The 26351-nt window shown below is 43.6% G+C and overlaps 1 protein-coding gene across 2 annotated transcripts in view; it reads left to right on the top strand.

Annotated features, from left to right (window-relative positions):
• The window catches only part of CSMD2 (CUB and Sushi multiple domains 2), a 563293-nt gene that overhangs the window by 149384 nt on the left and 387558 nt on the right, over positions 1 to 26351 (top strand). For both annotated transcript variants that reach the window (XM_037881906.2, XM_043532277.1), the window contains one exon: positions 24456 to 24650. In XM_037881906.2, the coding sequence (XP_037737834.2) occupies positions 24456 to 24650 (195 nt within the window). The remainder of the gene's footprint in view (positions 1 to 24455; positions 24651 to 26351) is intronic.

Raw genomic sequence — 26351 nt, forward strand, 5'->3', positions numbered from 1 at the left:
ATTCTTGACTTTTTGTGGGTGTCCTATAAGTAATGAGTCTTCAGGAGGGATGTAACTGGGTGGTGTTCCCTTTAAGAGCCAGGGGGTCTGGGGCCAGCCAGCCTTGTTCAATTATCTGGCCCCAGCTGGGGAAAGGGTCAGGTGATCCACATGAAAGGCTAGTGGAGCTGAGCTGGGAAGCAGCTGCAGGTGGGAGATCTACTCCTGCAGTAAGCTCTGAAGTAGGGTTATTGAAGGGATGGGACAGGTGGGATTGGGTGTGTGGTTTTTATTTTAGCACCGAGAGAGGCAAAGGGAGGAGCCTCTGGGGGAGCTGTAGCCCATGGAGGGCAGAGGAACTGTTTTTTGTTTCGGTGTTTTGCCTAAGCCGCTGCTGTTGTCTTGTTCCGCAATAATCGTTCCAGGCCATGACATTCAAGAGTGAATCTGGCGACTCTTACAGGATCATTTGTGAGATCCAAGGTGTCAGATATGAAGAGCATCACATTCCTTACAATATTGTATTCACAAGCATGGGCAGGTGTCAAAGCCTGCTCTGGACGCAGCTCGCAGAATGGATGTATCTAGGTCCCATCTCTTTAGTGAAGACCATCCCTACCTAAAAAAACCCAAAAAAACAAAATCCCTGGCTAACTGGGCTCTGGCAATGATATTCCCACCATGGAGTTGTGGAAAAGAGTTTTGTATGTACGGGGTAAAACTTTCCCCTGAAGGAAGGCCTGAAAAGACTCTGGGTGTGGGTTATCATTTCGTGGCTAGATTGATGAGCTGGCAGCTTGTAGTGGGTTGACTTTGGTGGGTCAAAATTGGGTGGGATGGGGGTGGCGATGGTGTTAAGGTGAAGACGTGGTTGGGAAGAAAGTAGATGGAGTGGGGCAGACTGGCTGATAGTTGAGGGCAGGAGGTGAAGGTGCAATGGGTTGATCAGAGAGCCTGAGAGAACATTTGGAGCTACAGCCTACAAAGCCGAGATAGTGACAGGTATAGAAAGGCCAAGTTTTAGCAGCTGAAAGAGTAAGGAAATGCACCCTCCAATGTCTGAAAGCTCAGTTTGGCATGATGTTATCCTGAGGCTTTGCAATCAAAGGAGATAAGAAAACAACCTCTGGTTTCAAAACAAAACCCTCCCTGACATCATTTGTTTAATAGCCTTATCCATTCATTAACACAAAGCTTCGACTGCAGTTTCCCCTTGAGGGATGGCAGGTGTGTACACACACACACACACACACACAACCCCTCTTATAGACCAAAACATTTAATGTGCGCTCCCACAAAGTGGTTGACACATGCAGTAATCAACAGAGGGTTGCCCCCAAAGTTCCAAATTAAATTCAGCTGGGTCTACTCTCAGAGGTAATTGTTTAATTGTAGCCTGTGTTGTGGCAGAGGAATTGTATGTGAGTAGATAACACTGTGTACATGCTTTCTGCTGGGTCAGCCATTTGCTTTGATCTGCTCATGGATGTTACTTTCTTTGGGCTGCCACGGCTGCCAAACCCTCAGTTCATTATTTTTGTTATTTGCATGAAAATTAGAAATCATTACTTGATAAAGTGATGGCAACAGCCATCTGCCCCCGGGGAAGTGATTTACATGTCTTTATCTTGGAAACTTTGCAGTGAAAGATCTCATCTAGAAGGGTATAACTGAACAGTAGGTTTCTTCCCTTTACTTATCTCCCTGGAATTGTGCGCCCTTCCCCACAGGTTGGCTAGAGCAGATCAACAGTATGGGTCTTCTACAGTTTCTCCCCTCACACGGGAAACTCCATGTTTAACAGGGTGAATGCTCCTGACTTAGTTTTACTTTTTGTATTATACACCATAACTAAAATCAAAGCCCCATTGTCCTAGGCACTGTACATACATAGAACTAGTCCCTACTCTGAAGATCGTACAATCTAAATAGACAAGACGGAAGAAAAGAGGTTTATCCCCTTGTTATAGATGGAGAATTGATGCACAGAGGGACTCCATGATTTGGCCAAGGTTACACGGTGTGTTTGTGGCAGAACCAGGAATTGAACTCAGATCTGTCCCACAAGGAATAACAACATTGAAGCCATCTCCTCATCAAATGCAACCTTTTAAATTTGTTTTACAGTCCTTTCCGCAGATGGTATGAAGGCCTCTTAAGGTGAGATCACATCGGCATTGCTTGACATTGAGATGTATCCTCTTGAGCATGTTGACATCAACATTTTCCAGGGGAAACGAGTGCCATTTTTTGTTATTAGGCTTGCATCTAGATCAAGTTATGTGATGAGAAAGACATAACTGAAATCTCAGAGCTTTGCGTCACAGGGTTCTGAATTCTGCAGTGAAACAGCCTGGAAATTGAACTCCAGAATTAAATGTCTACTTTCTTAATAGCAATATTTAACTGTGACTTTAGGTCAGATGTGGATGCTGTTCTGTTATGGATGTAACTTTATTCCTGTCTTGGGGTTTAGAACCGGCACCCAGCATTGTACTATCTGAGACTGGACCAGGTTATAATAAAGAGGTTCCTCTTGGACTTCATCATTTGGTATATGAATTCTCAGCCTGGGCGTGCAGACTCAGTGGAAATCTGAACCTGCCTGTGCATTACGCCTCTCATCCCAGGATTTCAAAACACTCTGTGAAGTTCACAAAGCATAACTCCCATTTTTATAGGGAGGGAAACTGAGGCACAGAGAAGTGAAATAACTTGTCCAAATCAAAGTAGAGAGAGGATTAGAACCTAGGTCTCTTGGATTGAGGTTCCTGTATTCTAACTGCAAGACCACTTGGCTTCCTTTTCTGTTGCAGCCTACTGAATGCCATTAGCAACTTCTGCCAGACACGTGTTGGATGCCTATGTGATTACTTTGCTTCATTCATGAATGATGTGGACAGAAGTTTGGATATATTTTATTTTGCTAAATTTTGTATCCAATAACCCGAAGCTCTTGATGTTCTCCATTGTGTACCTCTTGCCACCTGTGATGCCCACATATTTGCTTTACACTCATTCGGTTTCAAATTCCTCTGCTTCTCTGTTGTAGCGGGTGCTGTGATCAGAGATTTATTCTGATCTCTCACCAGTTTGAACCAGGAGAAACTCCAGTTAAGTCACTGGAGTCCTGTTAGTGTAAAACTGCCTCCAGAGAGTTCAAAAGAGGGTGTCCTGTGTGGGTGTGATGTGTGTGTTGGGGCAGACGCTGATATTTCAAGAACACTTTGCAGTATCTACTTCTGCTGGGTTTCTCTGTTGTACATGTTTTGTTTAGAGATGTCCTTGGACTTCTATGCCCTGGAATGCAGACTTTTCTTTTTAATGCAGGGGAAAAAAGGACTTACAAGCTGCCCTTACTGTAGATGGATGAATTATATATATCTGCTGTTGGAGTTGGGTTGTACCAATGCCATCAGGATAGAAGTCAAGCTCACTGAGCAAACGCTAGGGGAGCTCAGTCCTGGGATGGAGACACTGGACTTGTGTCAGGTGGAGACATACTGTAGAATCGTTTGGTCACTGGTGGAAGTAAAATTTGTACCTGGGAATAAAGTCGAAGAGAGAGGGAGGACACAGGATTCTGTGATGACTGAATCAGCTCATTTATCAAGCCTGCTATTCTGCGGGAGGATTGTAACCATGTTCTGTTGTGTGTTGAGAAACAGCTCTGGGGAAGGCCCAGAAAGGGAAGCACTAGGCAAATGGCGACGCAAGTCTTTTTTGCCAGGAGAACAGAGCAGCTCACGTGCAGTTCATATGGGACTCATTCATCAAAAACCCGGTGCTCTTTCACCAGGTTTGTTGTTTATCTCACTTATTTTGTAGCTCCATTTTTTCCAGTGCTTATCCAAGGCTCTAAATGCTTTGTTAGACTATATCAAGCAAAACACAAACTCTTGCAATAACGTGCACCGGGTAGGTTTCTGAAACATCAGGTAAGGGAAATAAGATTTCCTAGGAACAAGCTTGCCAGTATGAAAGGTGCCCCCAAAATCTTCTAATCCAAAAGAGATTTTTCTTTTATTAGCTTTCATTCGGCTGTTTAAAAAAATAAAGATGAATCCACTTCCTTGGTTCCTGCTCAGATCCATCTCTAAAAGGGGAAGGGGGCAGAGAGGGAACAATGAGCCTCATTCATTCAAACTACGTCTTTCTGCCAAAACGGTATAAATATGTATTATTTCTCTGATATTGTAGCCTCCATTCCTGCTCATAAGTAATTGAGTGTGTTTGGGGTGGGAAATTTGGCAGCTCTGTCATTACTTGAACAAGCAGCAGTAAGGACACATGGATATTTTCAGCTTTGCACAAAATCTCAAAGAAATAAATGAGGCGGGGGGGGCAGAGAGTGAAAACGCTGGTTCCAGCTAATCCATTAAAGTTCATTGCTGCGAGTGGACTTAGTTTCTGAGCATTTCTCCTTGTTACTTCTGTGGCTGATGGTTTCTAAGACCATTAATCCCCCGAGTGATAATTTGTGCACCGTGCAGTTTCTGACAAATGCATTCATTCTGCTTCCACACAGACCAGGGGCTTCTGGAAGTGACCTCAACGGGATTCTGGTAAGAGGGAAGAGATCTTGCAAGGATGCTCTTTTCCCTCCCTCCCTTCCCACTCTGTTTCAAAGCCAGGCTGATTTGGATCGTTGTGATGTGCTTCGTGCTGACGTGTTTGGATTCAGATCATTTGTAAAGTGTTTCAGGACACAGACTCTGATCCAGCTCTGGGTTTGGAGTGGGGTTATGGCTCAGGCCTCTCTGTGTCTTTTCTGTGATTTCATTCACAATGACTTTATTTCCTCCACCAGCCCGGGCGCTTGGTGACCTTAAAAAAAAGGGACTTTGCTGACACTTCTGATGGAAACACAAGTGCATGAGAGATCTATGAAATCATGATTGACAGCCTAATAAAAATGGTGATTGATCTATCTTGTGATGTAGGCCCCAATCATGCAAAACACCACAGAGCCAATGGGACTACCCAGGGCAGTAGAGCACTCTGCTTGGTACCGATGACAGGCGTTGGTCCCTACATTGGAAGATAGAGTTTAATTCCCCTTCAACTGATCTATGTTTTGCATCCCAATTTACATACCTCCTGCTGCTAGACAGAGTTCTGGAGTTAAAGATAGGGATCAACTGATTTCAAAGTTCTGGGACCGACAGAACGCACTTGACTTCATGCTGATCTTATATATATAATCTGCATACAATTTGTATGCATGTGTGTGACTAAATGCCGGTGACATCCTTTGCATTGAAAATACAGGATGTAGCCAGCCAATCTGAAACGCTGATCAAAAAGGTTTGGAAAGAACAAAAACAATTAATTTATGCCTAGCCTGTCCCATTAGCCCTGACTGGTGGGCATGGTTCTTGACCTGCACCACTTTAGGAATAGGCCTGGAGGCATTCTGACACAAACCTCTTTCTGAATTACAGTTCCTCCCCTGCTCCTCTCCTAAGCACTTATGCTGTGCCATTAAAGTGCATGGGACTTTTGCCGTTGGCTTCAGTGAGCATAGGATCAAGCTCTTCCTTTGAGGGAAGAAAGTTATTGGAGCCTCTTTAAGTTGTCTGAAGTTGGGCCCTCCCCCTCATAAATGGAGGCAAAAATGTTGTTTTTGAAAAGTTGGGCCATGGTTCCCCTGCGGAGCACAGAATCAAATTTGAAACAAGATACATCAAATGAGTGTAACAAACCATAGGAGGGAGAGGGGAAGGGAACATGAGAGTAACAGCAGTGAGCACATGCATTTACAGTGGCTGGTTACGTGCATAACTTGATGAATAGGACGGGTATTTTCTCACTTCCAAAGCTGTGAGTGACCCAAAGAGTTTGACCTATGGATGACAAAATTAGGTACTTGGCAGAGGGCATTTGAGTACATAATAAAACAAAAGTCTGGAACGCTACTTAGTGAAAGGGTCTTTTCTGATGGAGAATGCTGCCCAGGATTGTTGGTACATTGGTGGTAGATATTATTGACTGGTAGGAGGGAATCCTCCCACATCAGCAATCTCCTCTGGCCCGTTGGGGTAGGAAACCAGGTCTTCTCCTGAGGTAGCTGGAGCTTTGTTCTTCTGGTCAATCTACATATTCCTTGGGAATATCCCTTCTTGCAGACTTATTCTTTCAGCCTTTATTCTTCATATGCCTCATCCAGAATCAAGGAGTGCTGAAGAACCTCAAATTAAAAAAAAAAAAAATAGAATTAGCCCAGTGTGTTTTCCACTCTCATATTGATTTGTAATGGCTGACTTTATTTTATACACATCACCCCTACTGCTAATGGAACCAGCAATCTTCATTGGACTTGGATACTCCATAGGCTCTTTCCCATGTTCCTAATCAAAATGATACAGGGATGGATCCTAGAGTTGTCCCACAGATTTCCAGAAGGAAAGCAATTTGTCCCAGACACTGTGCCAAGAAACGAATGTGATGGGTGCCCTCTAAACGATAGGCACAGATGGAGGCCCCAAACTCCAGGCTCCTTTGAAGTTAGCCTTCCAGCCATTGTCTTGCTTTTCTTTTCTGTGGCATAAGCTATTTCTGAGGAACCTTTATGATAATTAAGGTTTCCTGTAATCGTTGATCGTGCTATTATCCGGTTCCTCCCACGCAACCTCTCCTCCTGTAAAATTAGACCAGCTTTGGAGAAACATACAGTGGGAAGAAAACGAGTTTGAGCTAGTGTGTTTCAAGCAGTCATCTCAGTAGTGGTTGTGCTCTGTTGTGATTCTACAGCAAAGCTGGGTATAAATATGCCTGACGTGTTTTATTCTAAAGCAGCTTCCTGCATCTCTGGCTGTTCTGCTGTTTTCTCTAGTGCATGTTCCCACGTCCTAATCATTAACCCGATAATGTGTGTGAGCAACACAATAGGAGTTAGAGAAATTGAAAGAGGTCAGGAGTTGAAGGGATGCATGGTTTTAGGAACATAGGGTTTACTGCGTCAGACCAGAGAGTTGGGTCTACAAATTCAAACCCATCTAGGAAGACTGTGGCCAAGCCAAGAACAGGACATAGATTTCTTTGGCCTGACTGTCCCTTGCTCTGCACCTTGTGCAGTCATTTACACCAGTATAAAGTGTGTCTTTCTCATTCATTAGTGTTGTACACCCCCTTTGCACTGATTGCACACGGGTGTTAATCACCACTCACGATGCAGGGCTGTGGAGAGACAGGCCCCTGGCATGGAGTGGGAGGGTGATCTTCTGGTTAGGCCACTGGACTGGGACTCGAGATCTGTGTTCAGTTCCTGGCTCTGGTGCAAACATCCTGTGTGACCTTGGGTAAGTCACATGATCTCTCTGGGTTTCAGTTTTTCCCATTTGTAAAATGGAGCTAACACTTATCTCTCTCAGAGTGGGGAGTGAAGGTATTGTGAGGCTGAATTCAGATCCTTAGATGGAAAGGGCTGGCAAAGGACCAAACCTATATTAAAATAGTTACTTTATTTTATTCAATCCCAGGCTTTGGATGCTTTACGGAAAAACAAAAAAACAGGACTTTTAACTAACTGTAGCACACTCAATGGACTACCAATGCCAACAGAAGTATAAGACAGAGCTGGTTTCAGTCTGGAAATTGCAACCCTGCAAACGGGCACCAGCTCAGTGTGTCCGTCTCTCATGACGGGAATATCCCCGTTCTGAGACCCTGACACAGCAAACATCATTCTGGGATGTAGTATCAGCAGTGTTGTAAGAAAGATACAAGAAGTAATTTTTCTGCTCTAATCCACGCTGATTAGGCCTCAGCTGGAGAATTGTATCCAGTTCTGGGTGCCACAGGGTGCCACATTTGAGGAAGGATGTGGGCAAACTGGAGAAAGTCCAGAGAAGAGCAACAAAAATGATTAAAACATGACTTATGAGGGAAGACTGAAAAAACTGGGTTTGTTTAGTTTAGAGAAGAGAAGACTGAGAGGGAACATAACAGTTTTCAAGTACATAAAAGATTATTACTAGAAGGAGGGAAAAATTTTGTCTTGTTAACCTCTGAGGATAGGACAAGAAGCAATGGGCTTAAATTGCAGCAAGGGGAGTTAAGGTTGGACAATAGGAAAAACTTCCTAACTGTCAGAGTGTTTAAGCACTGGAATAAATTGCCTAGGGAGGTTGTAGAATCTCCGTCACTGGAGATTTTTAGGAGCAGGTTAGACAAACACCTATCAGGGATGGTCTAGAAAATACTTAGTCCTGCCCTGAGTGCAGGGGACTGGACTAGAAGACCAATCGAGGTCCCTTCAAGTCCTAGGATTCTGTGATTGAGCTAGGCGCTGTACAAACACACAACAAAGACAGAGCCTCCCCAAAGAGTCTACAATAGCACTTAGATGCCCCAACCAAGATCAGGCTCCCACTGTGCCAGGGGCTGTACATGCACATTGTAAGCGATAGCCACTGACCTGAAGAGCTTACAGACCGAACAGATAAGACAAAGGCAGGGTGGGGGAGGAGGAAAGAAGTTCAAAGAAGGGAAGTGACTTGCCCAAGGTCACCCTTCTGGCAGAGCAGGGGATAGAACCCAGGTTTCCTGACGCTCAGGTCAGGGCCTGTCAGTTGGCCTATGCTGCTTCTCATAATGGTGCTGTAATTAGTCAAAGGCAAGATAGATCTAATCCAGAGGTGCATTGCTCTAGGCACTCCTTAAAGCTTCTCTCTTCTTAAGATTTTAGCTGTTGCCAAAAGGCTTTCATGATGTACAGTGTGTATCTATTGGGTCACATGAGCATCTTTTGGGTTCTGGGTGGTAATTCATTAAATGCTGTTGTTTTCTGTTGTAATTAAAAACAAAAAGCTAAAGGATTATGAGCAATGCCAAAGTCATGCCAATGAAAAACAAAAACAAGCTTTTATATCGCACCACCGAGTATTACTTCTCCCTATATATTCACTTTCAGGCTATGTAACTCTAACTGTATTTTTCCGTGGTTCTGTGCCGACCCCCTGACAAAAAGTGGCACTGTGTAAAATTCAGAAACAACTCAGTTAGCAATTTCCAAACAGGCCTCATGAGTCCTAGAGGTGCAATTAGAGGTTAACTGAAAATACGCCCTTATGGATGGGGAGGATGATAGTGAAAGGAATTATAATTTCATGCTACGTTCAAATATATTTACCCTTGGAAGCTGTCTCTATGGGCGTAACCCCTCTAAATGCCTTTGCATCAAAAGATCCAAAGCATTGACTTCATTTACCATCTAGACTTTTCATTTCCCTGTGCCCAGCCTTGCCTCTGGATCTGAGATGAGCAGCAAACACGTTATGTTCCATCAGGGATCATGTGGCTTTGTCAGAGACATTCATGCTCCAGACAGGGATTTCTGTTCCCTGTGTGCCTAGCTTATATCGGCCCAAACACATCTCCCAGTGTAGGGGCATAGCCTGGCCTTACAAGGGGTATTTTTATTCTGGTGACCACAGTTGCAGATTTCTGTTTTGAAATTTGTTGAGAATGAAGGTGAGAATTAGGCAGAAATAAGGAGTAAACTCTCATCAGCCACTTTGGTTGCAGAAGAGTTAGGCAGCTGGATGGATGTTCCCACATTTTAGATCTTTCAGTGTAAATGTCATAAAACAACTGTTAGCAATCTAAATCAGCAAGCTGGTTGTGGATGCCCCTGGAAGACATGTCTTATAATATCCCACACAACTGGGCTGGCAGCTTATGAAAGATACACAGTGCTTCTGCATTGTCCAAAAATCACATGAAATCATACCCACATTCTTCAGGCTGTGTGCTCAGAAGTGACAGGAACTTACCTTTCAACATGAAAGAACTCAAGTGCAAACTCAAGTGCCTTGCCCCCCAACCCCCTCCGGAAGACGGACTTAATTGAGGGTGACAGTGGCACGTGTGGTTATTTGTCAGGCTGTACTATTGTATTACTAGTATGTGCCCATCTCCAAAAACAGCTGTTAGCAGCAGCTAAGTCCAAATAAGATTCTCTTAAAACTCAGGCTTTGGTTTGCGAACTCCTGAAAACGCTTCCCTCACCCTGTTGCATTCTGGGTAATAGATTCATGCACATGATACGGCATGTTTTGCAGTAAGGCTCCAAATGACCAACACTTCCATCTTGTTGCCTTTCCTCAGGTACGGCCTGATAAAATGCTCAATATGTGGTTTAAATAGTCTCAGCACAGCTAGAATACTTGTATTTAGTCTCCTTTTCAGTAAATAGATAGCATGGGGCTAATTTGTCAGAGGTGCTGAGCACCTGCTATGCTCCCATTTGGTTCTAAGTGGAGTTACGGTTCTCAGCACCTCTGTGTAGGTATGTCCCAGTGCCTCTAGACCGACTTCTGTGGGTGAAAGAGATGAGCTTTCGAACTCTTCTTCAGGCCTGGGAAAGGGATGAAGTTTCACAGCTAAATACAAGATCAAATAGTTAATTTAGCATAAATTGCAAGCGTGTATTCTAAGGGGACATTCAAGGGGAACTGTGGGTTTAGGCATGCATGCGACAGGTGGACCACAGAGAGCATTTTTAATTTCCTTTGCTAACTTCATTTTGATCAGTAGGTTTTAACACGCTGTTAGATCTCAGTCTGATTGTCTCCAGCAAGCACAGTCATCATAGAATATATTATGGCAGTCTTACGTGCTGCTTTGTGGCTATTGATATATTGTCTGTGTATATGTTTGAGATTGTTGCTCTGACTGGCACTTTCCCACCCTTAAGTTCTGAGCTCCTCGGAGCAGGGACAATCTTCCTGGAGTTTTTGGAAAGCTCCTAGCATGGAGTAGATGCTACCGTTGATGAAGTCGTAATAATAAGGGAATATTATAATCCTCTTCCAATTGACCTCCTATCTTTGGACCACCTCTGTCGTATCTATTGTGTAACCTTCAAATCAAGTTCCTTGTCCTCGTAATCATGACCCTTTGTGGAATAGTGCTTGGTAGCTCCAAATATGTAGTCCACGTGCATTCTGCAGCTGCCTATATTTTAGGTAGGTAGTGAATATTTGCTGGAGATTTCCAGTTTGGAGACACAAAGATTTAATGTGGGATCAAAGGCAGAGATCATTTACACCCAGACCGCAACTTTAATCTGTCATATTTCCCTGGGACTAAGGATGTGTCTCTCCACCAGAGGCCTAGATTTTTTCAGTGCTTTACTTAAGGGGTCAGAGAGGTGTTTGTTTCTTGGTCTCGCTAGTGAACACCTATGCCTTGCAGCATGAGGTTTGATTACTTCTGCCTTAGCTCACATAAATATCGTTCATGGTCCTAAAATAGCTTGGTCTGATTAAAAAATGACCATCTGAAAGGAAAGGGCAGCCCTAAAAACACCTTAATTCAGCCCCACAATTACCGTATCTGAGCAGCTGCCAGAAGAAGCTTTGAAATTGGATAGAATCACTGCCTGCTTGTGTATAAAGGTCTGCAGGGATGGTGGTGAACCCATGCAGGGCTCAAACTTGTTCTCAGATGCAGGTGCACATGTTACTGCGAGGCTTGCAAAATCACGCCTGTGGCCAATTTTGCAACATAGACTGCTGTGAGTGAATACATGAAACAGGGCTAAGACATTAGGCATTTTTTGTGACATAATTATATTGTTTTAGCTTTGTTTGTAGTGTAGTGTAATAGAATTTGTTTCTGGATTTTTTTATGATCACAAATTAATAATGAATCTCCCCAGTGCCACGTCAGAGGATGCTACACATCGCTACAAGAGCGCAGTGGGATCCTGGCCCATTCGGTGAAATATATTTGGCCTCCTGTATCTCAGTGTCAGGTGTTCATGCTATGAGCTCAGCGTTTCTGCGGGCTGTTGTTAATGGCTTTCCTACTGTGCAGTATAATATTCCACCCCTTCCAGACATACACGCTCCCTGATTTGGAAATCAGCTAATGTAGCAATTTTGTAATGCTGTGGTCAGATTTGCAGTTACAGTAATGCCTCCGATTTTGGCCATTGGACTGCATAAAACAGCTGTTCAGCACTTGAAAAGGTACACAGGAAGGCTCATGGTGAAGATAGAGAGAATGAGTTATAATATGAAGGCAGGTTGAAACAGAAAATGGTGCAGGTTAAATAAATGCTGTTGTGGGATGGTATTGGCATGCCCTGCTTTGCCTTTTTAATGAAATAATTTGTTGGACTAGGTACTTGAACGGAAGTTAAAGCATCAGATGTGTCGGACTGTGGAGGTTTCAGGGCCTACTTTTAAGAGGATAATTTATCCCCATCCCAAAGGCAGCACAGATTATGGGAAAACGCAGCTTGATTTTTGTTTCTTGGTCCAGAAGGTCTGCTACCAGAGGAGGACTGCAGGTAAGGGCTGAATGTGGTACTTTGGCAGAGATATAGGCAGCCCATGACTGGAACAGCTTGGATACTGTGAGCCAGTACTGAGGTGCGCTGGTTGGCAGAGCTGTATAGGAGGAAGGGGGTGGAACTGGAAAAGCAGGGGCTGCTGCAGGAAAGGATTGCAGAGCATTCTCTAAGATGTTTGAAGGCTAATGGTTGAAATGGCAAGTGCGGTAGGTTAGCATTGAGGAACATTGCCAGATCTGTCTATGGGAGAAATAGCAGGGAGTATTCTGGCAGAGCTGTGTGGGGAAGTTTATACAGCTGCTGTCTATGGGGTGCCCAGCTTTAAGCATTGTTATTGCTCTTCACTTTCTGTGACATGCACTGCTTCACCTCCCCCATCCAAAAAAAGAAAGAGTGAGGGTAAAAAAAATCATAGCTAATCTCTCTCTCTCTCTCTCTCTCAAATTACTTTTTCATTCACTTTATTTATCAGTGTACTTGGCAGTAGGTTTTTATTCCTCTGCAACCGGGCAGTAGCTAGAGAAAGTCGATAAGGAGACAAACTTTGTAGCCTTTACAATTGGAAGTATTTAAGTGGTTTCTTCACAAAAATGAAAAGTGTCCCTTGTCAAAAGGGAAACTCTCCAGCATAATACAAAGTGGATCAACACTGGCACCCAGTGTCTAGATAGAATCACTTCAGATCTGGATTTCCAATTTTCGCACCCTTTTTCCACGCTGGTGTTATGCATAAAGGAGGGAAACATTTTAAATGCAGAGTTGGCACCTGCAGTCTAGGGCTATGTGGTACCTGTGTGATGGTTTGGTTCCTATATTGATAACCTTCCCTGTAGCTGTTTTTTGTTACTGGCCTTTGATGTTATGAAGAGAACATAGGATTTGTTTTTTATCTTGAAACTTTTGGCCCTGATCAAAGATTAAAAATAAAGAAATAATGAAAAAGCAAACTCATTTAATTTTATTAATCTTAGCATAAAAGGTGTTAGACCCCAGTTCAGCAGAGCATTTAAACCCCTGCTTAAGTCCATTCCTACTCAGCAAAACACTTAAGCAAATGCTTAATTGTAAGCTTGTATTTAAGGTGCATTGAAGGCAGTGGGACAGCAGCACATGCTTAAAGTTAAGTGCTTTGCTGAATAGGGTCCCAATTCCAGAATGCATCCTGATTCAGGAAGCATACGTAAGAGCCCTTTTCATCAGTGGGAATTAAGCACCAGCTTAAAGCTCATGCGGTGCTAATGTGCCCTGATTCATGGCCTACCTATGGATTGGCACCTCAGTCAGTGGTTTCATCCTGCTCACATTTTCTCTTCTGAACTCAGCAAGGTGATTATATTTAAATTCAGAAGAATAAATAATGAATAGCTTGAAGTCCCAAATGTTGCAGATCCCAACTCCTCACTTATCTGGAGACCTTTCTGCGTGTGATTTTATTTATGTTTAATCCCCCTGGCTATCAGTGCTCAAAACAGATGATTTTAAAAAATGTGATTCATAAAGCCACTTTAATTAATTCTGCTTGTAATGACAAACTGATTGTAGGAAATCTGTGATTTTTTTTTCTCCTTAATTATTTGATTAATTATAACAGGCCAGATTCAGCTATCTTGTTTTCATGCAGCGCTGTTGATTTTTAGTGGGACTACTCGGAGTAAGGGACTGCTCTGCATGAGCCTGGACCTATAACACCACCTCTGCAGTGACAGTCAAATCTGCCATCAGAAGACTGAAGGAACTGAAAGACCAGTAGGAGCTTCTACCTGTTACCGTGATTCATATCTTCCTTCTCCAGTGTCTGAAAACCTCTACCATTCTTTTGTCAATAAAAAGGGTGTAGTGGGAAAAAAAAGAGCAGGGTGGTCACTCTGTCCACGCATTGTCTTTCATAAGCCCTTGGAAGCTACTTGAATATGGACACCTACTAGATCTCATCTTTGATTGTTGTGCTTTGTATTTGAAGCCTATGGCCTCGAACTGCAACCATCCATAACTCTCATAAAATCTCAGTCTCACATAGCTCAGTGGGATTGTTCATGGCCCCAGATCAGTGAAGCAGGTAAGCTCGTGTCTAAATCTCATTGAAGTCAGTGGGTCTTACGCACTTGCCTAACATAAAACGTGCTGAAGTGCTTTGTTGAAGAAGGGTGGACTGATGTATTGGGACCCATGCTAGCAAAATTAAGCTCATGAGAAAATAATTGGAAGCTCGAACTCTACGTTGTTTTCTTTCAAGTCTGTAGTCAATGAAGCACATAGGGGTCTAATGCTTCTGGGCAAAATTGACTCTAGAAGTATGTCAGGTGTTGCATCTCTTATGGCACGTTTCAGTGTTACGTTCAGTGAAGCTTTCAGTGCCTCAAAAGCTCTTAAGGAAAAGCTTTGAAGAATGGATGTTCAGAAATAAAGTCCTGATTCAGCTGATCAGTTGTGTGTTAAAGTTAAGTATGCGCTCCAGTCCCACAGAATATGTCTTAAGCATGTGCTTAAAATGTTTTGCTGAATCGAAGCTATAGTCTGTAGTCTTAGGAAACCATAGAGAAGATAAACAAAGTGGACATTAACTTCTTGGTCCTTGACATACACAGTCTATTTGTGATGTGCTGTGTACAGGAGTATACTCACTGTATATTTAAAAAGTCAACAATCGGAAAGGAGAGGCTTGTGATCAAGACATTGGACTGGAACTCAAGAGATTTAAGTTCTGTACACAGATCTGCACAAACTTCTGCAGCCTCGGGTGAGTTGTTTACTTTCTCTGGCTCCGTTCCCCATCCGTAAATGGCAGTAATAATCCTTTTCTATCTCAGAAGGGGGTTGTGAGGATAAATCCATACATATTTGGTAGGCATATGAATACTACTATAATTGGGGTTCTATAAGTGCCTAGATAGACTCAATTAACAGTGGGTCTGGAATACAACAATCATTTCTTATTCAAAGTACAGGGAAAACATGTAGTGTCTCCGATACTATTGTGTGATGATATGTTGGCATAGGCTGATGCTTTACTGATGAACTGCCTGTCCCCAGTTGGACTGGAAGAAGAAGAGTCGCCTTTCTCATGGCATTTTGGTGCCTGCTCCAGCTGGATCCAGGAAGCACAAGGGAATGCAAAAGCAACTGAAAGGCAACCTCCAAAAGTGTTTCTAGGATGAGCAAAGCTGTCCAGGTCACTTGTTCTATCTTGACAGGTTTGTCCATACTCTCGATGTGAAAGGGCTGAGGGAAGAAAAAAATACTGAAGAACACGGAAATGGTGAGATGATACAGATGGGGCTCAGCTATATTCCTATTTCCATAAGGAATGATTTCTTCTTTTTTGTTCGGCTGATTTAAAGGCTCCTTATTTGCCTGCGTGGTACTCTTGGAAGATGATGGCAAACTTGCACCAGCACACTACAACAAGGGAAATGGAAAACTGAAAGTGGATCTGCAAAAAAGCACGAAAACTACTACCATAAATAAGATGGATGATGAAGTATCCTAGTTCATTACTATCCAGAAGTATCTGACTGTTTTTTAGCGAACAAAGTAATATTAGAGGGAGAAAATATTTTTCATTTACCTTTATCTCTTTTGGCTGTACTGGAAATGAATCACGACATAAAAAAGAATAAAATGAAATGGAAAAGATACCATTTATTTCCATTTCTGGAGCACATGGTGAACACTTATTCTGAAGGTTAAAAATGTCCTTCTGAACTAAAACGGGTCACACTAAAACACAGATTATATACATTAAAGGACTGTAGGGCATCCCCAGCACACTTAGCTGAAAAGTTATGGGCAGGGAAAGGAGAAAATGGTATTTCTTCACCTAAGTCAAAATTCACCCCCGTTCCAGCAAAAGGTCTGTGCAATACTTCCGTGTTGCATAGGCTTTTTGCTGGCATTAAGCTTTCTTATTACAGTTCACCCCTGTGGAAAGGGAAAAAGCAACATATGAAATCGTAAATTCGGGTTACTCCCTGGATTGGCTTCTGGTGATGTTGGGTCCATCAGGAACAAGAATGCAGTTGCAAGGTTCCACTCCTGAGATTCTGCCAAAGTAGATACAGACCATTTAGGTAGCCAAATAAAAGCGTTCTTCCCTGCAAACAAAACCCCTCTGTCTCTAATGATTTTTAAGCCGCCTCTTACCCCCCAGTACTGTAGCCGGTACTGGTGTGGCAGAGCAGTGACACGTTATGAGCTAATTATTAAATTAATTAATAAAATTAAGGATGTCTTTTTAAATCAGGCGTTGGCTCTTGGTTTGGGTTCTGCAACCTCTGCCTGGACACATCAGCTCTTGCAGGTGGTTTGGATTCAGGGTTTTGCTTTGTCAGCAGCAAATTGTTGAAGTATATTGATGTGAGTATAAATTAGGAAGATCCCAAGCTCATTGGGCCAGATTGCCATGGAAAAATCTATAGGAATGGGAAGGGTGGAAAATGAGAGCGGTTCTTTCTGGTGGATCCTGCTCCAGGAGAAGTCTTGCCCCGCTATGCAGTGGGCAGCGGGTTCAGCCATCCCAGTACTTACAATCTGCTGCAAACTGTGGCCATCCATGTGGGAGGTCTTGTGCCTTTTTCCAAAGTCTGGGGCACTCTTCCCTTCTCTCGTTTCTCAGCAGCACATCTCCAGGGTCTTCGCCACTCACCGCCTCCTGTGGAGCCTTGAAAGGGGATTCCACAGCACACGCATTGTCCACTGGAAAAGGGGCACCTGATCGGTCATCAACTGGTCAGCATGGGAAGGTTGTTGGTGAGGCACGATGGATGTAGCCCGCCCTTTCTATTCTGTCTCAAGCCTCCTATGATCCTCTGGAATTCTGGGGAAAAGAAAGGAACCCCATGCCTCTAAGGCAGTGATAGGCAAATCTTAGCATGTCCTGGTCTGGGCCTGGCAGCCACTTGAAGCCTGGTTACTCTTGTGACTGCCATTCAGAGGTGGAAATCTCATGGGAACATGCTCTCCTGTAAGGATTTCCTCTCCTGCTTGTTTCTGGGATGGTGAAAAATACGGTGCAGACGTTTTGTTTGTTTTTCTTGGAAGAACCCTGGAACTTCCTGTCCTGGGTTGGACTGGAATTAGAAGAGTTTCCTTTTCCGTGGCATTTCGGGGCTTCAACTTCCAATCGCAGATGGATCCAGGAGGCACACGGGAATGCAAAAGGAAGTTGGAAAAAAGCAACTGAAATGAAACTTCTGAAAATGTTTCTAGGATGCGCAGAAGTGTCTGAGTTAGTTGTATCCTGACAGGTCTGCCCATCTCACTTTCTCTCTCAGCTCCCTCTAACACTTCTTGAAGACTTGTTTTGCTTCATTCATTTTATTCTGGAGCCCACCAACGCATTAGCTTTGTTTTTTTGCTGGGAGTGTGAATTAATTGGGACAGAGATTACATGAGGCCCTGTATCATAAAAGTTGTCCTCCTTGTTAAGGCTTCAAGGTTAGAACAACAATAGCATTAAAATATAGCTGTTATAAACAACCATCGATAATTCAGGCCATAAAAATGTTTCTTTTAGCCATGTAAATAGAGTAATAGAGTAGGAGATAGTACCTAGATCTATTAAATGTTGGCGTTATTTTACACTTGAGCAATATAAAGGGAGAAAATAAGTCCGTAGATTAATCTGAGTAGGAGCGAGAAAAGACATTTACCCTGAATGGCTAATAAGTAGATTGTTGTTGTTCGTGTTTGAAGCTACCTGAAATGGTGCAATAGCTCAAATGTTTCACATGACAAATGGGACGGGAAGCATCTTTTCTTTCTTTCTTTCTTTTTTTTTGAGCTGATGAAGGTTTAGGAAAGGCTGATGCAATTAGGCTGAATACTCCTTGATGGTGGGATTCTGTCCAAGGATGCACTGAGTCACGGCTGATGACTTCAAAACTACTAATTAATTTTGAATGAGCAGGAATGAGGAGGAGAGACAGCAAGTTGTGGCGATTGTGACTCCCACTATCTTTTGCAATTGTCCAGCACAGTGATGCTTAACGTAGGGATGAAATGGGGTGAGAACCAAGTGGAGCCAGTTGAGAACAACAGAGCACAAAAAGGAATGGGGAGCTGCACCCAAGAGGAGTGAAGACAGGGAAGGGTTTGGGATCTCTGAAATACGACGAGTGTGTCTCTGGGCCTGGGGGGAGCTCTGGCAAGTGCTGTGCTTAGCTGGCAGTGAGGATAGACAGTGGCAGGTGCTCAGCTCTCTTCTGGCTCCCTCCAAATCTGTAGCTCCGTTGCAGGCCACATGCGACCGGAACCAGCGAGCGACTTTCTGGATTGGGGCCTACCTGGGGTGTGATCAACTTCGTGGAATCTGGCTTTGCCCAGGAAGTGGGCCTCAGGTAGGGTTTGAAGGTGGGAATGCAGGGCATGTGGTGCACAGGATGTGGGAGGATGTTCCAGGAGAGGAGGGGAGGCGAAGGGAGAGAAGTATGTAGGGCGTGAGAGTGAAATGAGGGAAGACGCATAGGTGGGGTGAGGGGTGGGGAAACCAGCATGGCTGCCTGGAGACGAGGACAGCGGAGCTTGAATTAAAATGCAGGAAAGAGGAAGCCAACGAAGGGGTCAGAGACAGGGAGCAGCCGGTATGTACAAATTAATTTGAAGTTTGTTTCTGGGGGACTTTGAGGGATATGCTGCAGAATCGTAGGAAGGCTGCAGGGAATTACAATTGGATGTTTAGGCCTGGCTGACCTTTTCCTTACCTGAAGTTTAATATCTTGTCTTCGGAAGATTTTTTTTTTTCTTCTTATGAGATAAATCATAAAGTTTAAGGCCAGAAGAAACCACCCTCTAGTCTGACCCCCCTGGCACGTGACAAGCCGCCCACACCATCCAGCACACGCACGCCAAGCCCAACAGCCAAAATTAGACCAAAGTCTTACACCCTGCAGTCTTACAGCCTGTTATGTGCTGCAGGGAGGCAGTCGGTGCGACCGACGGGCACCAATGTCAGAGGACCCCACAATGGCAGGAAAACAAATAAGTGAGAGAGACCCAGGTAATCCTAGCAAGTGACCAGCAGCCACTCACAGCGGCTGCACGTAACCTAAGCAGTGATTGAACTGAGTTGGAGAGGCAGGGCTCTCTAGTGGATATTGGTACTTCTCTGGGATTCAGGTGAGCTGGCTGCTGTCCGGGGCTCTGCTACTGCCCTGTTGTGTCACCTTGTATGTACAAATCACATCCCCTTCCTGCCCCTTCCATCTGTTTCGATTGTAAGCTCTTCAGGGCTGCCTTTTTAACAGGTGTTTGTACAGCACCTAGCACGGTAGGGCCTGAATCTTGGCTGTGCCCTTTAGGTGCTATTGGAATAATAATAATAAAAAATAATAATACATTAAATCCTCACTCCCATCTCCCAAAGCAAATACAACTTGACACTGGGTTGAAACCAAGATAAATAAACCAAACTGCCATCAATTTATCATGCAGAGAAACAGATTTTTAGTTCAAACAAACACAAAAGCCAGGAGCTTCAATTCAGCTGTATCAATCTGGTCTATGGCTGCATTCATTTCCATACAGTCACTGGAAACTATTATGTTGATGGTTAGGAACACAGCTCTTATGGGGAGAAAAATCCATGCTGCCAATTTACAGTGGAATTGGTGAACGGGCAGGACAAAGCTTCAATAATACTCTTCCATGTGACATCTGGGTAAATAATACCGTTCTGTTAACCTCCCGGGCAATCAAAGAGGCTGGCTGTTAGAACCAGCCAAGTATGAGCAATAATATCTCCTCTAAGAAATTTTGAAATAGAAACACAAATTCATTGCTGCAAAAGCGTTTGTGTTGAAGTGGGCCCTATAAGTCATGCACAGAACTCAAAGGCAGGCCTTTGCTTGCGTTGCTGTTGGAATGAACCAGGTGGGAGACCTGAAAGGACATTTTTTTTTTTTTTAATGCTGTGCTACTCAAAGGCCTTACAGACAGTGCAGCCCTAGTCAGAAGCAGCATGCAGCTGCCTTGGCTCAGGAGTAGGGCAGTAAGCTGATTGCGACAGCGAGAGTCACATTCTGGTCCTTGACTTTCCCCTTGCTCCTGAAGGAAGTAGTCTGTACTAGCCCTTGTCTTGGGACACATTTACTTCATTCTCTGCCCCAGCATGACCTCACCGGATGTGGCAGGCAAAGGATCCGGCCACTTGGTGCGCCTGCCTGCCCCAACCCACGTGAGGCAGGAGGAGAAGCAGCATTGTGGAGCCTGTTCTCCTTCTGGCACATGGTGACAGGGTGCATCTGTCTGCCCAGCGAAGGTATGCGGCAAGGGATCACGACTGAACCCGAAGTGAACAAGGAGCTAGTGCCATCTTATCTCCTATGCGCAAAAGGCCTCTGGGCATCGTCTGCCCAGTAACACGACGTTAGTTAATGTAGACAAATGAAGCAGAATTTTTAAATGAGATCCCATTTTTTCAAAGATGATCTCAAGATATGATGCAGGTCGGGGTTGTCCAATTCTTAACGGTTCATTAAATAAAGAGCAGCTAGTGTTGGAGAGTGACTTTTAAAAATGATAGATTCGTATTTATAGCGAAGTTCTAGTCATTAATTTTAAAGGGAGAAAGCACAAAAGAAGGAGTGGGTTCATTAAAAAAATTTACATTAGTAATTTAATTAAATTGAGTCTTTGAGTTTCATTGCAGAAAATGAAACATTAGTTCTACACCGATTCTCAACCCGTTCGGCATATTTAACAATATCTCCCCCCGCCTATGAATTTCTTTTTAATATAGTTAGTAACTCCATGTGTGTCTGCCAAAGTTGTTGGTGGATGCCTATTCATGCACTCCATGGAGGCACTCATTTTAATAAAAAGAAAAGGAGTACTTGTGGCACCTTAGAGACTAACCAATTTATTTGAGCATAAGCTTTCGTGAGCTACAGCTCACTTCATCGGTTGCATCCGATGAAGTGAGCTGTAGCTCACAAAAGCTTATGCTCAAATAAATTGGTTAGTCTCTAAGGTGCCACAAGTACTCCTTTTCTTTTTGTGAATACAGACTAACACGGCTGCTACTCTGAAACTAATTTTAATGTGAAGCGCTTAATTCTAAGCTCTTTCCAAAGACTCTGTTATAAGCATCATCTTCTCTTTTCTTCCCTATCTGGGTTTCAATATAGGTAGGCATTACCATGGTATCTAAGAGGCTTTCTAGGGGAAACTGAGGCACAGGGAAGGGAAGCCATTATTATTGGAAGTAGTATTTGTATTACAATAAGTCCCATTCTGCTAGATGCTGTACAGACACCTAGTAAGAGACGGTCCCCATCTCAAAGAGCTTATATTTTAAATAGAAGAGATGGAAAAAAGAGTGGGAGGGAAAACAGGGGCAGTGCTGAGGTTTTCAAAACAGTCCAAAAAGATTTCGATGCATCTCCCATTAGAATTAATGGAACCCTCGGCAATTCAGTTTCTGTTTAACCTGGGAACTGGAGCACTAGGGAACCGCAGGGTCGGTCAGTCAGTTACTTTGTCTGTTTGTCCAGCAGCCTCAATAAAAGAATCCCCCCTTATATTCATTACAGCCAAGTCTTGCCTCTTTACCACAATGGACAGTGTCTGTTTATAGATGGCGGCATAGAACCCCTTCCTGCAGGGGCTTGGCTGTTTTAGATGCAATGAGGTTTAAAGTGATTTGATGCTGGTTCTACCAGCTGGGCCTGGCTTTCTGTGCAAGGCACAGCAGAAAATTGAGTCACTCTTCTAAAATGTTTCCATGTGGCAGGGCGGTAGCACGGTGCCATTATGCCAATTACAGCGGCTAAATACGTCGTGATGAATGTTCACTTCATTTCACCTGGCTGTGCACAGTTCTAGGTTTGTTTTCCTCTGCTACCTCTACTTAGCATCTCATTTTGCTATTACTCGTGCTCTTCTCCTTAGCAGGATCTCAGACTAAACTTCCCTGTGCTCTCAGGAATTCATCCTTTTTGTGCATGCCCTTGACAAAATTCCTGTGTGTGCAGTAAACACTAAATCAGCTCTGAAACAGAAACTCTTCTCCATTATATTTCCTGCAGTGTTGCATTGCTGAGGAAGGGAGATGGTTCATAAGGGCCTGATTCAAAGCTGAGTAAGCCAGTAGTAGTCTTTTCATTGTCTTTGTTGCGCTTTGCATCAGGCACGAAAAACCTGAATAGACTTGATCTTTTTGGAGTGTTTTATGGGAGCCTGTAGAGTTTGATACTGATTCTCTAGGGCTGCTGAACAAAGTCATTGGTGAAAAATTGTAGGATTTATTACAGTTTCTGCTGCTGCTGCCTACTTGACATTAAAATTGGATATTGTGGGCCAGATCCTTAGCTCATGTAAATCAGTGTAACTCTGTTACCTTCATTGGAGATATGCTAATTTTACACTAATTGAGGATCTAGCCATATATGTGAAACCTAAAGTGCTGACTCTGGAGTCTTTTTGTCTTGAATAATTGCTTATTCAAGACTTTGCCATTTCATATACCATTACACAAAGACTTACACAATTTCACCTGTATTGCAGAATATTTTGTGCCCCATCTAGTGAATGCCATTGAATAACATTGAGTTCCTGAGTAAAACATCATCTATTGAGATTTTCATACTGTAAATACCTAAAATGAATAGAGAAAATATCGTGATTCTGTGATGGGATCCCCAGGATGCAGCCTGGGACTGTGGGACTGCTGTGCCCCCTGAACTCTCTCCAGCCTGGGCTGTCGCTCACATGCCTTGCTAGTGACCAACAGCAAACCCCTCCAGGAGCTGTGATCACTCAGCACAACCACATGTGGAGACCCAACACCCAGCTAGATTGCATGAATGGTCCCAGAGCCACTCATGAATCACACAAGGAAAGGCAGCAGTCAAATCTCCCCTCAGCTCCCAGCACTGTACCTCGGGAATATACCATCTTGCACTGCTCAAGACGAGCAATCAGATTTATTAATTGGTTCACCACTTCATCAATGGAAAGTGGATATACGCCAGCCTTTGCAAGACCTGAGCAGATTTGCCACACACTTCATACAAACTCACTGGTAAAGATAAACAGTAAAAGAAAAGTATTGGCTACAAAAGATAGATTTGATGTGATATTAAGTGATAGCAAAAAGTCAGTTAGTTACCAGAATAAAATATAAGCACGCAGTCTAAGCTCTCAACCCTATTAGACTGGGCAACATCTAGATTAAGCAGTTTTTCTCACCCCACTGGATATTGCAGTCCATAGTATACAGATTTCACCCTTGAAATCTGGGCTAGTCCCCTAGTTGGAGTCTGCAGGGTGTCCTTGTTGTTTGCAGAGTAGGTGGGTGAAGGAGAAAGGCCCAGCATGTGGCCACTGTGTCTGTTTTATATCCTCAGTCTATGTGCTTGGAAAACACAAGTCCAGGCATGTCTGGGTGCATTGCTGAGTCTCCAGGCAAGGTTGAGCGATACCTCTGGTGTGGCCTCGTGCAGGTGAGTCATTGCATTGTAGCTCCCTTGCTGGACAATGGTGGTTGATGGGTTGATTAACACCCCGCCCCGGGTGTTGGTTACTTTCCTGGCTGTTGCCTCTGGGGAGCTAATATCTGGCTGATTCCCGAACTTGCAGCATGTTTTAGTGAGAACCGTACAACACAATTCTTATAACTTCATATGCACTTATGATACACATTTATGGATAGAGAAATGACTTCCAGCAGATCATGACCTTTCCTCTGATATCTTACAAGGCATGCTTTATATGTAAGATCACAATCATATATAAAGGAGGAAAAAGGGCGGTTACAGGGCACTCCCCAAGGTACAGAATGTCACAGATTCCTTGTAGGAGTTGGGAAGGAATACGCTTCTCCTGTGCAGAGCTTAGCACAGTTGTTTCGGTGAGTTACTGGAAGAGGTTACCCTTTTGTGAAGCATTATCACTAGGGAAGGTAACATACCAGACTTGATGGGCCATGAACTAATCAATATGGTAAATCCTATGGTCAGTGAGCTTGCTTTTTGCTTTTAAGGGATACGTTCGCTTTGGTACTGGAATGGTGCTGAACTGACAGTGCATTTATTTAATTATATAATTGGGTTCTGTATCTGATGTAACGAACCTTGTCATAATACATGAGGCAAAAAAAGAAGGAGGGTGTTTTAACTGGATGGAGGCAGTGGAATTTGCATCTCTCACTAACCAGGAACAATTTTCTCTCTGGCAGTTTTACTGAGTCATACATGTGGAAACCCGGGAAGACTCCAGAATGGGATCCAGCAAGGGACGACATTCAGCATTGGAGACAAAGTGAGGTATAGCTGCAACCCGGGCTTCTTTTTGGAGGGACATGCCTTGCTCACTTGCCATGCCAATTCGGAAAACAGTGCCTCCTGGGATTTTCCACTGCCCTCCTGCAGAGGTAAAGTGCTTCCTTATGTTAATATTTACATCAGTGGACACAAACTAATGATCATGAGAAAACTATAGCTAGAAAGATCCTCCAGCTGTAGATGGAATCAGAGATGCTGCAGCATGAGCAGTTACATGGGACTGGCAGCATTGCATTCAGTGGAATATTGGTTTCAAAACAAAACGAAACCAAGTGAAAGCCAAACAAGATGCAGTTGAGAGCCAGGCTTAATTTTAACAGAATCCCTAAAGCTCCAGAGATGTGGAGGAACAATAATACTTACAATTTATAGAGTGCTTTACAGTGCTTTAAATGTGTGCAACCATTTAATTAACTGATTCTTACAATCCCTGGTCATTGCCATCATCATCCCCATGTGGGGAAACTGAGGCAGTGACATTAAATGACTTGCCCAAGGCCACAGAGAGAGACTTTGTGGTAGAGCCATAATTAGAAACTGGGACCTCCTGATCTCCCAACCTCATGCTCATTCCTCCAGTGCAGCTTCTCACATGGCCCCAGCTTTGCCCCATCTTTAGAAGGGGGCATGCATACATGTCACTGGGTTCACTTTGTGCTTAGGGGGTGAAATTCACCCCGAGGCTGAGGGCCTGCACAAGACTTTATGCACCCTTATGCCCTGGAACTGTAAAGCAAACTTGCAAGGGATAGAGATCTCCAGATGGGTCTCAAATGAGGGGTGCCTTGGTGTTCAGAGGTATGTTTCTGCAGCTGATTGACTGTAAGATGTTGGAATAGTCTTCTCAAGGGAAATGGTGGAAGGTCCATAGCCTGCATTGTTTCAGACTGCGCTGGAGAATAAACCATGGGGAACAATCCTACCCTGGAATGGGGCACAAGCAAGGTAGTGTAATAGTTATCTTCCATCTCAGTGTTCTCTGACTCTGGTTGATAGGTTCCGTCATGGAATCCTCTCTTCCTCATGTTCTTCATATATTGTGTTTTCTGACCATTTTCTATTTCCTGTTGTGCGTTCTGACCAAAACAAAAGCTTCACCAGGGTCATTTAAAAAGCCCAAATACCCTCTGCTCTGCAGGGTAGGTGACCTATTGGGACAGCAGGCTGAGAGTTTTGTTGGAAGCCCACAATAGAACAGCTAGTTAGTTGTGTTAAAGGAAGCTTAGAGTCTAGGGACTTTCAGATCCAGCGTAGTGACTTTTTGTTTTCTCCATGTATTTTAATAAGCAGAATGAATTGCGGCCAGTTTTAATAGGCCAGCTTTATTAAAGTGGCAGATAAACAGTGCCAGGGTAGGCCAGGCTGACTTAGAAAGCTTACCACTGGATCTAATTCTCCACTGCTTTGCACTTTGGGCCTGCTGCCTGCATCTTGTGCCATCATTCACACCAGTGTAAAGTGGGTATAAAATGCTACCATTCTGATTGGGTAGGGTTGGACACCCACTTTGCATTGGCTACAGGCTGCACACCATAGAGGACAGCAGAGAAATAGGCATAAAGTCTCTGGTCTGGAGAAAGTTTTATACAGGAGGTAAAACTTGATGTAAAGGGCTGCAGCCTCTGGGAGCTAGTGGAATTTTAGTTTCTTTATGACTATGGCGAATTGCTTCTTGATAATCCTTTGTGGATTCAGGGAGCTTCAGAGGACTAGTTTGTCAGTAAATATACAAGTGTCTGGGTTGTTTTACCAAAATAGTTGCTGGTTCCCAACTTCATTCCTGTTCAATT

Source organism: Chelonia mydas, chromosome 19, assembly GCF_015237465.2.
Source record: "Chelonia mydas isolate rCheMyd1 chromosome 19, rCheMyd1.pri.v2, whole genome shotgun sequence".
NCBI classification, from domain to species: domain Eukaryota; kingdom Metazoa; phylum Chordata; order Testudines; family Cheloniidae; genus Chelonia; species Chelonia mydas.